General features: G+C 37.6%; 1 protein-coding gene across 4 annotated transcripts in view; it reads left to right on the forward strand.

The window, feature by feature from the left end:
* SLC7A11 (solute carrier family 7 member 11) overlaps positions 1 to 14,946 on the forward strand; it is a 105,532-nt gene that overhangs the window by 28,422 nt on the left and 62,164 nt on the right. For 3 of the 4 annotated variants that reach the window (XM_089302476.1, XM_089302477.1, XM_008267436.5), the window contains 2 exons: positions 681 to 796; positions 10,635 to 10,760. In XM_089302476.1, the coding sequence (XP_089158602.1) occupies positions 681 to 796; positions 10,635 to 10,760 (242 nt within the window). Of the gene's footprint in view, positions 1 to 680; positions 797 to 3,745; positions 4,082 to 10,634; positions 10,761 to 14,946 lie in introns of those variants that run through there. The other variant, XM_089302478.1, reaches the window with a different exon arrangement.

The following is a 14,946-nucleotide window of genomic DNA, read 5'->3' on the forward strand; positions in this document are numbered from 1 at the left end:
AACATTGTATTCCTTATGTTGGTACGTACATGAACTTATTTATCTAAAATTACAAGAGTACTATTAGTTTTAAATTATACTTTGCATCAAAATATTTTTATGGAGTTAAGAATAATCACTTGGCTTTGAGTTTCTGTCTATACAGGAAAAATAAGAATAAAACTATGTCAAGTATTTAGTCATGTATTTTCAAAGGACACTTATCAAAACTCATTTTTTGGATCAAGTTTTGTGTTCATTTTCTTGACCATGCCCTAGCTCAGTAGATCTGTCATGTTAATAAATGCATACTGTGGCTGGAGCTTAATTATTGATTTATTGAGAAACAAGATTACTTTTAATAAGGCCCAGCTTTGTCAGCATCTTCTGTAATAAATCAGATTTTTAAGTGGAAAAATGTCAAATTTGGGAGAGTAGAGGCAAAGTTGATTGTATCTACCCTTGCTTCCAAGAAAATGTGAAGTTAAAAATTAGCCACTAATATTATAGGCAATATTTCATTTGGAATGTCTATGACAGCATAAACAAATATGAAGCTCTGAAAATTGCAGATTTTATGTTTAATGTTTTCCATATGATAAATAATAATGCCTCAAAGTAGAAAAAATTAAATGAAAATATTGTTTATATTTTCCTGTAGTTCACCTAAATATAAATATATATATATACACTTTTTTTAGCCCTGCAGCGACTGCTGTGATATCCCTGGCATTTGGACGCTACATTCTGGAACCATTTTTTATTCAATGTGAAATTCCTGAACTTGCGATCAAGCTGGTTACAGCTGTGGGTATAAGTGAGTATTATAGATAAAAATATCAAAAAAAAAAAGCAAGTGATTGAAGATAAAGTTTCTTTAGACTTTTTGCATGGTTGTACTACTTTCCACTTTGTATTCTTTTTGGTTATAGTTCCAAATTTGTGTTGGAAACTAAGGAAAAGAATACAACTCTCTGATGTTACATTTCATGCCTGGTTTGCATTCAGGCAATAGATATGATGACTAATATTTTAAAACAAGAAAACTTGTAAGTAAAACATTAAGTGGATTGTGTATAAAAAACTACTTTAAAAGTGAAAGTCCAATTATTTTATGATTTTTTTTTCAATTGGAGATTATCCTACCTCAGGGATATTTTGAAATATAACTCACACTTGTTGTGGAGCTATGTTAATGCATTGGGTGTGTATCTTGTGTTCATAAGTTTTATTCTATTAACAGCTCTCACCCTCAGTGTTACAGTTTTAGCTCTCTATTGATGCTCATGATTAGATTTTTCTTTGAAGATTTGATTATTAGTAGCATTTTTCAACTAGGAGGTTTCTTTATGGTCTCAAAATTAGAAACTTGTTCATTTCTTTATCAATGGTATTGGCTATTAGGAAGTGAAAAAAAGGAACATGCACTAAGTGATGTGAGTGACATAAAGGTCAAATATGTCTCTAACTTTCCCTAAGATTCCAAATAACAAACCCTTGAGCATGATGGGAAAGGACAGCATAATTTGCAATGTTCATTGAATCACTGTTTTTAAAAAAGTCAGTATGAACACTTTTGATTAAGTTTTAACTGCTCAGAAATGGGAAGGTAGTCAGAAATAAATGAATTGTGTACTCATGAAAGAATTTTTGCCATGTACAACTTAGGTGTTTCAACAGAACAATGAAGAAAAATACGCACTTTTGACAACAGCAAGCTGAGTGGTTACTTTCTAGGCAATCATTAGAAATTACACAGAAATTATAGAGTGCCAAGTAAATATAGTTCTTATTTTTAAAAAGATTTATTTATTATTTGAAAGAGTTACACAGAAAGGAGAGGCGGGGGTGGGGGGAAGAGGTCTTCCATCCATTGGTTCACTCCCCAATTGGCTGCAACAGCCGGAGCAATGCTGATCCAAAGCCAGGAGCCAGGAGCCTCTTCCAGGTCTCCCACATGGGTTCAGGGGCCCAAGGACTTGGGCCATCCTCCACTGCTTTCCCAGGGCACAGCAGAGAGCTGGATCAGAAGAGGATCAGCTGTGACTAGAACTGGTGCCCATATGGGTTGTCAGCGCTTCAGGCCAGGGCGTTAACCCGCTGAGCCACAGCGCCGGGCCCTAAATATAGTTCCAGGCTTAATTAGGTTCATCTTGAATTTCCCATTTTAACCACCAAATATGTGAGTATAATTGTTCTTCAGTGAAATCTCTGAAAAGCCAAAGAATACTGTAAATGGAGATTTCTGAGTTTGGCGAGGCAATGGTGTATTTGATTCATCTTGCCCCTGACACACAGTACACACGTGACACACGGAGGCAAATCACTGAACTTTCCCTCTGCACCTCAGCATTCTTATCCGGCAACCGTGCTAGTGTTATACAGTGTTGGGAGGACTAAATGATGTTCAATGAGACAATATATAAAAAATGCTTTCAGTAATACCTGCAAGTTTTTAACACAGTATTAATGATAGCTATTTAATGTAATGATAGAACTTGAAGTTCCATGAGACTAAGGACTATTTATTCACTGTTTTATTTCCAGTCCCTTCACACTTCCTGGCATGTTGTTTGTGCTCAAAAAATATTTGTTCACTGACTGATCTTATTAGAAGAGATATAAAAAGCTTTTCTCTAGCAGAATAGTCTATAATTTATTTATGTTTTAAACTTGGAGGATTGGGGCTGGTGCTGTGACATAGCAGGTAAAGGAGCCGCCTGCAGTGCTGGCATCCCATATGGGCGCCGGTTCCAGTCCTGGCTCCTCCACTGCTGATCCAGCTCTCTGCTAATGGTCTAGGAAAGCAGTGGAGGATGGCCCAAATGCTTGGGCCCCTGCATCCACGTGGGAGACCTGGAAGAAGCTCCAGGCTCTGGGCTTTGGATTGGCCCAGTTCTGGCCATTTGGGTCATTTAGGGAGTGAACCAGTGTATGGAAGATCTCTCTCTCTTTTTCTCTCTCTCTCTCTCTCTCTGCCTCTGTTTCTCTGTAATTCTGCTTTTCAAATAAATAAATCAATCTTAAAAAAAAAAAAAAAAAACAGGGCCGGTGCCATGGCTCACTTGGTTAATCCTCTGCCTGGGGCGCTAGCATCCTATATGGGCATTGGGTTCTAGTCCCGGTTGCTCCTGTTCCAGTCCAGCTCTCTGCTGTGGCCTGGGAAGGCAGTGGAGGATGGCCCAAGTGCTTGGGCTTCTGCACCTGCATGGGAGACCAGGAAGAAACACCTGGCTCCTGGCTTTGGATCGGCACAGCGCGCCTGCCATATCAGCCATTTTGGGGGGTGAGCCTGCGGAAGGAAGACTTTTCTCTCTCTCTCACTGTCTAACTCTGCCTGACAAAAACAAAACAAAACAAAACAAAACAAAACAACCCCAAAAAACAAAAAACCCAAACTTTGAGGATTGGACTCAAGCATCAGAAAATTGATGGTAAAATGAAACAGTTACCTTGAATATGCTGTTCCTATTTAACATGATGAGTTTTTATGGGATGAACCATTTTGGCATAGTGGTTTATATTATAGCTCAGGATCTGGAGGTAAAAAACCTGAGATTGAAATTTAGTGTAACAGTTTCTTAATTATGTGATCCTGAGCTAATTACTAAATTTCTTTAAGCCTCAGTTTTACTTATTACTAAAATACTTCTGGAAAGATTGCTTATCTTGAATGGCAGTAGAAAAATAAATTAACTCAGAAATTTGAAGGCCTTTAATAGAATGCCTTACCCATAGGAAATTCTTAAGAAACCTGTTGTTGCAGGGCTGGCGCCGTGGCTAACTTGGTTAATCCTCCACCTGCGGTGCTGGCATCCCATATGGGCACCGGGTTCTAGTCCCGGTTGCTCCTCTTCCAGTCCAGTCCAGCTCTCTACTGTGGCCCGGGAGGGCAGTGGAGGATGGCCCAAGTGCTTGGGCTCCTGCATCCGCATGGGAGACCAGGAAGAAGCACCTGGCTCCTGGCTTTGGATCAGCACAGCACCGGCTGTGGCGGTCACTGGGGGGTGAACCAATGGAAGGAAGACCTTTCTCTCTCTCTCTCTCTCTCTCTCTATCTATCTAACTCTATCTATCAAATAAATAAAAAAAGAAAAAAATCTGTTGTTGCATTGAGTTTGGACTAACATTTTTATATCACCATATTCTTTTCTCTTGAATGACTGATGTAGAACCTTATTGAAATGATCATATTTAGAAAAAAAAAAGGCTAGAGGTAGTATTTTTGAGAGCTATGCAAGTTAACAATAGAGGTTATTAATCCAAAAGTGCAACAGCAGTGAGCATTTTGGCTTGGCAGGCTGTCACTGCATGGGACACCTGCATCCCATATCAGAGTGTCGATTTCAGTCTGCACCACTTCGAATCCAGCTCCCTGATGATGAACACGGCAGGGCAGTGGAGGCTGGCCCAAGCACTTGAGACCCTGCCATGTGGGAGACTCAGATAGAACTCTGGACTCCGGGATTCTGCCTGGCCCAACCCCTGTCATTGCAGTCATTTGCAATTCAATTTTCTCAACCACTCTCTGTCACTCTGCCTTTCAAATAAATAAATCCTAAAAAATAATGCTATAATCAGAAGACTTTAAATAGGTCTTATGTAATCTTTTAAAAATCCACAAGTTTTGTCCACTTTGTGTTTGGAATTGGATAGATAATAATATATTTCTATTTTTGTCCATATAGATGACTCTTCTTATTTGTCCAAATTCTATAAAACTTCTTAAAGAGAAAAATTTGTATTTAGAGTATTCAGTGGAAACTCTTCAAACCAAAACTTTAAAGTAGTTACAGGAAAGGATAAGTAAGTTGCGGTTCACAAAATGTATGTAGCAGAGATTGGAGTGGAATAGTTAACAAAGAGCCTGAGTATGTCTTGGGTGAACCTAAACATCTCCTGTTTGCCACTGTTCTATAGGATTAATTTATAAGTTTTGATGCTCCTTTTGCAAGCTTGAGATTCTGAGAAGGAAATGTGTTTCCAGGGTAGAAGCATTGAGAAAACTGAATATCCTTATAACTCAGTGGGAGGTAATGTAAATTGGTGGCCTAATTGGGAAAGTCAAACTGTCTCTAACAGAATTTAGCTTTAATGGAGCAACAGGAGGTGGAGTTGCAGATAGAGAAGGAGAAATTTACCTGGGGGCAAATCTCTCACATCCTTCCTTCTTCAAAGTGAGGAGAGGTGATTTTCTGCCTGTTAGGGGCGGAAGGTTCCTGAGATGTAGAAAATAGAGTTTAATTGCATGAATTGCTTCCCTGTGTTCTTTGGGGGAAGGAAACAGTCTGTTGCACTTAGAAAGCTCTAGTTCACTGGAGAAAAAAAGTTTTGACTTTTATGAAACATTATTCAAGTATTTGAGAAATGATAATAGGGTAAGGGTGGGGGTTAACTGAATGCTTATTTGCCTCAATTTAAAAAAAAATTCTACTTCATTTCTCTCAGATTAATAAAGAAGAAAATTTTTTTGCTTATTCAAAATCCTGTTCTGGTAAACAAGTCAGGCACATGGAGTTTTAATTGGAAAATCATACTTTCTCACTTGGCTGCTTTCTGTAGCCCAAACTGACATTTGTCTCTTTACCTTCTATAAAAGATGGGAGTTCTCATGGCTGTTGTAGTTTCAATAAACATTAGTGGATGTTCAATATTTAGAATACTGTTGTCCTTGTCTCCTAAAACTACACTCTGTATAAATACACATGTGAATGGCAGAGTTCTTTTAAACATATGTGCCTTAAGATGTGAGATCTAGGTCCAGATCCACCCCTAATAAACTCAGTCTCAATTTCCTTGCTAGCTTATTTTACATGTTGAGGTAAGAGCTCCATACTACCTCTCAGACCTTGTGAGAGTGATTGGGAGGAGCAAACAAAATACCATTTGTGTGTGCATTGTGAAAACAATTAGCTGATTCTACAAATGTCCTGCCATATTTTTGTTTTCAAAACTGCATTTTCCCATCACCATTAAACTACAGGAAAGAACTTCTAGGGCTAGTTCTGTGTTAGCATTTCAGTATAGCACATGGAATGGCTCAGGTTAAAACTTCTGAAGCCTGCTATGCCCTCTCCTCTTCTACCAAAACTAAATTACCAAGACAAACAATTCTTAGAGAGAAATCCTGCCTAAGATAAATCTGAATCTTTGCAGGGAGGAAGAGTCATCCCAAGCTAGAAAAAAACTAGTGCTAATGAGATCATATGTATTTGAGCCAGTTCCTCATTGTTTATCTGTGAACTAATGGTGAAAGTGTGGGCTCCAAATTTGGACCATCTGGCTCCAGTCCTATCTTCACACTTACTACTTATATGAACATAGACAAGGTAAATAATGTGCTGATTATCAGCTGCTAATCTGAAAACTAAAGCCAGTATTAGTAACCTGATAGGAGGATTAAACAACATTGTCCATGTAAGGTCTTTGTACTATATTGGCCATTAATAATAGTTTACATTTCTTTACATTTTATTCCCAACAGGGAGAGATTAGTTACCAATCTGCTGTCTGCTTTTGAAAAGCATTTATTGCTACATATCATCTCTGAAGTAAATGCATCCTCGAAATGAATGCTAGCAGACACAAAAAGAACTCAGGCAGCTATTACAAAAAATGGTGGAACCCACATCATCTCACCATGTAGCATGCGGGGATAATATCCATTTATTTTTATCAGCCTAGCATGCAATAGTTAGAAGCGCAAAAGAACTTGAACCTGGAAGAAAAATTTATGCATCCAAACTCTGTAATCTCATTCTCCAAAACCAAAGGCAGTCCCAAATTATGGAGAGTGTGCAAGAAATATTTGCTAGTACACAAATCACAGTGTCAATCTTTAACATTTCCCTAAACATCCTCTGCAAATACAGCTTCCTACCAGTATGTATTTCTTATGTCCAGGATTTATACATGCAGCTTTCATTGCTACATTTCAGTCCTTAGGAAACCGTATCACAACCAAGAAAATAAAAACTACCTATCCCTGTATTTTCATTTTGATAAAATTTAAGGCAAGCAAAAGAAAAAAAAAAACCCCAAACTGATGTAATTATTTACTCATGTGTGAAATTAGTAATTGTTACTCAAAGGAAGTAAAGCCAGGATCAGAGCACTGTCTCAGATTGCCTTCATTATTACCATGTGAGTAGATAGTATATATAAAAAAAACAGATGTTTGTTTCAGAAGCTCAGAAAACTCTTGCATTTAGTGAGTCCCAAATCCCTTTTCAATATTGTTGGGTAAGCAACATGCATAGTCTTAAATATCACTGTAAAGACACATGATGAAACAGCGGTTACAGCCCCTTGAGAACCGCTGCTGTGCCTCAGTGCTGGCTGCCTCTTTGCTTGTTAAGCTGTACCTGCAGGGTCACACAAGTCCGTCTCAGCTGGAATTTGGTGTAACAAATAATGAGTGCGAGGTCTGGATGCCCAGATAAAGCAGGGTTTTGAGAAACCTTTGAGAAAAACCAGTCAGATCCAGAATTTTGTTTCAGTTTTCTGAGAGGAAAGCAAGGTGAGATTATTAGTCTGTAATATTTGTTTGGTTTTGTCCTCCCTTTGTCTAAGAAAAATTTGCAAAAAGGAGGGCCCAATACTCACTTTTTTTTCTGTTTCAGTAGGCATCATATATTTATATATTTCCTGAAAGTAGGAACCCTGTTCCCTCTTTTTAAATTCATAGATGGTTGTCTGCTCCAATAAGATCTCTCTCCCTCCCTCCGTCTTCTTTTCCTTCCTCCTGTTTCTTCCCCTCCTTTCCTCCTTTTCTGCCTTCTGCCTCCCCACCTCACTGTTTTCTCTTTTTTCCCTCTTTCCTTTCTTTTTCTTCCTTCCACTCTGTATAATAGTTCTTTTCTATTGTCAGTACTTTCAAAAATAGAAATTAGTTTGGATTTTAAAAGGTCTATCTGAAGCAAAACAGTGCTCTTTTCTTCCTGGTGGGAACATGAGACCAGTTTTTTCACTTTCTTGCCAAAGTTGAAACTCCTTAATTTAAAAAATAATTTTCTCATGGTGACTCATTTATCACAATGTTTCACATAGAAAAGAAATCACTGGATGGTGAAGAGGGCAGCTGAGTTGCACTAAATTATTTTCAACATAAAAGTGCTTTAGGTTGGGGAGAGGTAAATAATTTTGTTTTATTTTTCATTCTTAATAAAGTAACACATTTTGTTGATGACAATGGGCTTATCCTTTCATGTTTTCAGCTTTGAACATAGATAAAATATCCTCCGTTAGCCTCTTCTGTAGGTTATTCAGTATTCTAACCTTTTAAGCATTTCCACTGTTACTTCTTCAAAATATTTTTTCATTAATAATCCTCCATTTGACTGTGTGTGGCATCTTCTGATTCTTAAGTTTTTCTCATCTTGGAATTTATTTCAGAAGTTAAATTTGCTCTACTGCTTCATTTATTTAAAAACTTCTCAGCTATATTGAAGCATGTTTGATAAATAAAATCGTGTTATTTTGAAGTATACAAAGTAATGATTTGTTGTACATACACTTTGTGAAATGATGACTGCAACCAAGTTAGTTAATGTATCTATTGTCTTGCTTAGTTAGCTTCCTTCATTTTCTGTGTGTAAGAAATCTAAGCACATTTCAAGTATGCAGTACACGTAACACATTTTTCTATAGTTCTGATGCTATACAGATCTTCAATTCATTTATGAAAGACTAAAATGAATGAAAGAGGAAGAAATTCAGTACTGCCAACAATATCATCAACATGTTATATAGTCATCATAAAATATATTTAAATAGTGCAGAAAAATAATACTAGAAGTGGAAAATTTGATGTTCTGTCATCCATAAACACTTGCTGTTAATGATTTGGTAAATAGTCTTTCAGATCTTTTCCTTTCTCTCTTTGAGTCTGTCAGTAGATAGGTTGATCAATAGATCTATCCATTCATCTCTGCATAACTTACTATATTAATAATATATGATGAACACCCTTTCATGTAGTAATTACTTAACTGCATCATGATTTTAAATATTTGCATATGAATCATTAATAGAAGCAATAGAAAAGGAAGACCTTTCTCTCTGTCTGTCTCTCTCACTGTCCACTCTCCTGTCAAAAAATAAATAAATAAATAAATAAAAAAGTATACATCCTAACTAATCTCCATGTGGGGATCTAGGTTCTTTAAAAAATTTTTCCCATTTTATATGATGTGTTGATAACATTTGGCTATTTTTTAATTTTGAAATTTTATTATTCGTTTATTTTATCTACTTGATAGGGAGAGAGAGAAATCTCCCATCTGCTGGTTCACTCTCTAAATGCCCTCAACATCTGGAACTGGGTCAGGCTGAAGCCAAGGACCTGGAATACTGTCTGGGTCTCTCACATGGAGTCAGGGACCCAACTACTTGAGTCATTACCCGCTGTCCCCAAGGGTATGAATCGGCAGGAAGTTGAAATAAGGGGTGGTGCTGGGACTTGAACCCAGGCACTCTGATATGTTGTGCAGGCATTGCAAGGGGCATCTTTACCCCTATACAGAATGCCCACCTCTGTACTGAGATACAAATTCCAAAATGAGCTAGTGATTATATTATGCAATGGAAACTGTGAAGATAAATCTTATTGCTGTACGTAAGGAAAACTTACAATTGAATTATAAAAATTCTGTGTTTGTGTTCATCCTCTGAGACATAGTTTCACACAGTTTTAATATTTGGAGAAAATGACACTTTATAAAAAATAAAGGTTATAGATAATACCTGCAATTGTCATAAATGTGGCAGCATTTTGTTGTTATTGTTGTTGTTACCATTAAGCATGAGGTTTTGGGAAGAGAATAAAGTTGATATTTACTGTCTAGAATAACCTCACTCATCCCAGCAGGAAGAAAGGAAAAATCTTAGAGCATCACTATTCTCTTTTGTGCCTGTTTTTCTGAGGATCCAGTTCGTTCATTAATTCAATAAAATGTGTCAATTGTCTACCTAGTTCTGAGTTAGAAACTAGCAATACAGAAATGAATAGCCTTATTCCTTCCCAAGGTTTTCATGGTGCACAGGCAGGAAGGGTGAATACTAACTGCTGCTTGGGAAAACTGTAGACCGACTAATTAAGTCTACACTTCTAGGGTAGATTAAAAGTCATGCTTGATGTACTCATTAGAAAGCAGAGAAGAAAACGAAAAAAAGAGTGCTGGGTAAGGTTAGCCCTGGAGGTGGAAAGTAAGATCCCTCTCAACTACTTTTCATATCCTTCCTTTAGAGTGGTCCATACTGCAGGTGTCCCATTATGGAGGTGCTATATCAAGTTAATGTGTCAAACATAGTCATCAGAATGCACACTGGCTTGGCTTCAGGATTTAGCTAGAAGATATTTTTGACCAGCAGAGTCCTACAATATATACTCATTCTAGCAATGTATGCGAAGAACAAGAGAGTAATTCTTACTGCTTAGAAGTTTTATCCAAGCTTTTCAAAATCATATGGAGGCCTTGTTGAAGTGAGATTTTCATTCATTAGGTCTGGAGCAGGGCCTGAGATTCAGATTTCTAAAACTCTTGTAGGCAATGGTAATACTTTTGGCTTGTAGATTACCCTTGGGTGACAAGGACCCAAGATGTCCTCATGTCAATGAGGATTTGCCTTTTGTAACTTCTTCTGTTTGTTTGCAGCTGCAGTGATGGTCCTAAATAGCATGAGTGTCAGCTGGAGTGCCCGGATCCAGATTTTTCTAACCTTTTGCAAGCTCACAGCAATTCTGATAATTATAGTCCCCGGAGTTATGCAGTTAATTAAAGGTATGAACTGAAAAGTAAATGCTTTTTAAAATACGTATCTGCTTTTGGTCTCTTCTAACATTAACTTTTGCTTGTACTAGCAGAATCCTTAATTAGTCTCTGCCTGTGAAAGTTAAACTCTACTGTCATCTAATTGATATGAAAAGCTGCCACATTGGGGGTGAGTTGATATTTATGGTTGAATGGCAGCAAAATGATTAAGAGTGGGCCAAGCAAAAAATAAGGCATCAATGATTTCTCTAGTAGTAAGTCTTGGAGTGAAAACCTACACTGGAAAAAATAAACCTACCATTTGGTTTTAGCTACAGATAAGTATGTCCTTTTATTTCTACTTTAAAATTTCTTGATTATAGTAATAAAGAAGAGATAATACCAGGAAAGTAAAGGAAGATGACCAATCTTTTTTTTAAAGATTTATTTATTATTTTTGAAAGTCAAAATTACACAGAGAAGGAGAGGGAGAGGGAGAGGAGGTGGGGGAGAGAGAGGGAGAGAGAGAGAGAGGTCTTTCATCTGCTGGTTCACTCCCCAATTGATTGCAATGGCCAGAACTGTGCAGATCCGAAGCCAGGAGCCAGGAGCTTCTTCCAGGTCTCCCATGTGGGTGCAGGGGCCCAAGGACTTGGGTCATCTTTTACTGAATTCCCAGGCCATAGCAGAGAGCTGGATTGGAAGTGGAGCAGCCAGACTGGAACCTGAGCCCATATGGGATGCCAGCACTGCAGGTGGCGGCTTTATCTGCTACGCCCCACCAATCATTCTTTTACTGTCTGGTTATTATTGCTTTTATCTAGAGAGTGGTTTCCTGAGAAGGGGAGTGAGATATGACACTAGCATTCTTAAGCACCACATATAATAAAATAGTTGTAAAATAAGATAATTATAAGCAAATAAGATAGTAAAAATGGGAGGTTTTATTATTAGTTTAATGTAACATTTTTTTTTTATTGGAATATGACATTTTCTGGTATTATCTGACTTACAGAGTATACTGTTTAATGAGAAAAGGAGTTGAAAGGTGATGAGTTTTAGTTGTTTTAGGGAGGCAGACCTGTAATTGCATGGATTCAGTGGAAACTGTTGGCAGAGAATGAGGTCCACATGAGATATTTAATTGGCAATAGGCAATATAGTTGGATATAGGAAAGTGAGAAGAAATTGTAAAGGGATGACATATAACTTGGGCATGTTAAGTATTTAGTGTTTACATTGATAATGTCTGGTCCACAAAAGGGAATTTATAGAGAAACTTAATGACGTTGCATGAGAAGAATTACGCACAGTAAAAGGAAATGTCAGAGATCAGCACAATAATCACTGTTGGCATTAAACACTAACAAACAATGCAAGATCAGTCCCTCTGTAGTTTGGGAAAGGGAGCTGCTGGTATCCATTTAATAAGCCTTGAGGGAGATCTTAGGGTCCTACTGGCTAAATACTTTCATTAAATCCAGCCACCTCAACTGGCTCAAGTAAGTACAATGGGTCTGAACACTGTAGCTCTCCCTGAAGGGGAGTGAAGAGCTTGCTATTCTAATTCATCTTGGCCTCCATCAAGCTGGCCAGCTCCTATTCTATCCTATTCATTAGGAATGCAGGCAAAATAATCTGTGTGGTGCTTTCTTTTCCAGGCTCACTTTTTTGTCTTCTGTAAAGAATTTCTTAGAATTTAAACAGTATAGAAACTCTTGATTCACTGGCCTTTCTTTAGTACTAGTTTAAATTTCTGAAATTGATATATTATTTATTGAAAACATATTTTCTTTCCCTTCCTTCCTTCCTCCTTTCCTTTCCTTGCCTTGCCTTTCTTTTCCTTTCTTTTTTTCTTTTCTTTTCTTCTTTCCTTTCTCTCTTTCTTTCTTTCTTTCTTTCTCTCTCTCTCTTTCTTTCTTTTTCTTTATTACTTTCTTTCATTTTTGTTTAATTTGTGACATTGGTGGCAGCATAGACTAGTTAGTTTTACAAATCATTTATCATGTGTGTGGGGCAGGATTTGGTTGCCCAAGTGTTATTGTTATGTAGATTCCTTGAGATCAGAGGTCATGACACATCTCTTGAATTTGTTTGGTAATTATAATAAAATGATAATTAGTATTCATATTATCAATGCTTAATGTGAGCAGGGTTCTCCAAAGATCTCATTCAGAAATTGTCTAAGAATGTTAATACATTTAAAGTAAGTTTTAACATCTTCAAGAGTATTTAAATGGGTATCTTTGCTCTGTTACTATAAAATTACGATTTTCTTAGGGTATTTGGCATGGTGGTTTGAGGGCTCATATCAGAATGCCTGGGCCTGAGTCCCAGCTCCACTTGCAATTCCATCTTCCTGTTAACTCACATTCTTGGAGGCAACAGTTGAGGGCCAAATAAATGCGCTATCAATGCATCTCAAGGATCTAGAAAAACAACAGCAAACCAAACCCAAAAGTAGTAGAAGAGAAATAACGATAGTGAAGAAATCAACAAAATTGAATCCAAAAAAAATTACAAAAGATCAGCAAAACTAAGAGCTGGTTTTCTGAAAAGATAAGAAAATCGACACACCATTGGCCCAGCTAACACAAAAAAGGAGAGAGAAGATCCAAATCAATAAAATTAGAAATGAAGAAGGGAATATAACAATAGACACCACAAAAATAAAGACTCATCGGAAATTACTACAAAGAGTTGTATGCCAATGAACTGGGAAATCTAGCAGAAATGGATAGATTCTTAGTCATATACAACCTACCTAAATTGAACCATGAAGACATAGAAAACCTAAACAAATACATGACCAAGTCAGAAATTGAATCAGTAATAAAATTCCCTCCCAACAAAGAAAAGCCCAGGACTGGATGGATTCACTGCTGAATTCTACCAGACATTTACAAAAGAACTAACTCCAATTCTTCTCAAGCTATTCAAAGCAATTGAAAGAGAGGGAATCCTCCCAAATTCTTTCTATGAAGCCAGCATCACCTTAATTCCTAAACCTGAAAATGAAGCAGCAGAGCAAGAGAATTACAGACCAATATCCCTGATGAACATAGATGCAAAAATCCTCAATAAAATTCTGGCCAATAGAATGCAACAACACTTCAGAAAGATCATCCACCCAGACCAAGTGGGATTTATCCCTGGTATGCATGGATGGTTCAACATTCACAAATCAATCAATGTGATACACTGCATTAACAACTGCAGAAGAAAAAACATGATTATCTCAATAGATGCAGAGAAAGCTTTTGATAAAATACAACACCCTTTCATGATAAAAACTCGAAGCAAATTGGGTATAGAAGGGACATTCCTCAACACAATCAAGGCAATTTATGATAAACCCACAGCCAGCATCATATTGAATGGGGGAAAAGTTGGAAGCATTCCCACTGAGATGTAGTACCAGACAGGGATGCCCACTCTCACCACTGCTATTCAATATAGTACTGGAAGTTTTAGCCAGAGCCATCAGGCAAGAAAAAGAAATCAAAGGGATACAAATTAGGAAGGAAGAAGTCATGTGTTTCATATATACATTTTTAAGAACATAAGCAGAGGCCACATTGTGACATAGTAGGATAAGCCTCTGCCTGTGGCACCAACATCCCATATGGGCAACTGTTCATGTTCCAGTTGCTTTTGTTCTAATCCACCTCTCTGCTTATGTCCTGGGAAAGGAGTGGAGAATGGCCCAAGTGCTTATGTGGGAGACCTGGAAGAAGCTCTTGGCTCCTGGCTTTGAACTGGCCCATATCTGGCCGTTGTGGCTATTTGGGGAGTGAACCAGCAGATGGAAGACCTTTCTCTCTGACTTTCTCTTGCTGTCTGTAACTCTGCCTCAAATAAATAAAAAAAATCTTAAAAAAAGCATAAGCAATGCATTATCTTCAGTTTTTTTTCAAGATTTATTTATTTATTTATTTTAAAGAGTTACAGAGACAGAAAGAAAGACAGAAAGAGAGGGAGAGAGATCTTCTATCCACCGGTTCACTCCCCAGATAACCACAATGGCTGAGGCTGTGGAGTCAGGAGCTTCTTCTAAGTCTCACAATTGGGTGGCAGGGGCCCAAACACTTGAGCCATCATCCCAGGCTATTACCAGGCAGCTGGATCAGAAAACAGAGCAGCTGGGACATGAACAAGTGCTTGTACGGGTTGATGATGCCCATCACAGGCTGTGGCTTTACCCGCTACTCCAGAA

The sequence above is a fragment of the Oryctolagus cuniculus genome, chromosome 8, assembly GCF_051225735.1.
Source record: "Oryctolagus cuniculus isolate XC-2025 breed Fujian yellow rabbit chromosome 8, ASM5122573v1, whole genome shotgun sequence".
In the NCBI taxonomy this organism is placed as follows: Eukaryota; Metazoa; Chordata; class Mammalia; order Lagomorpha; family Leporidae; genus Oryctolagus; species Oryctolagus cuniculus.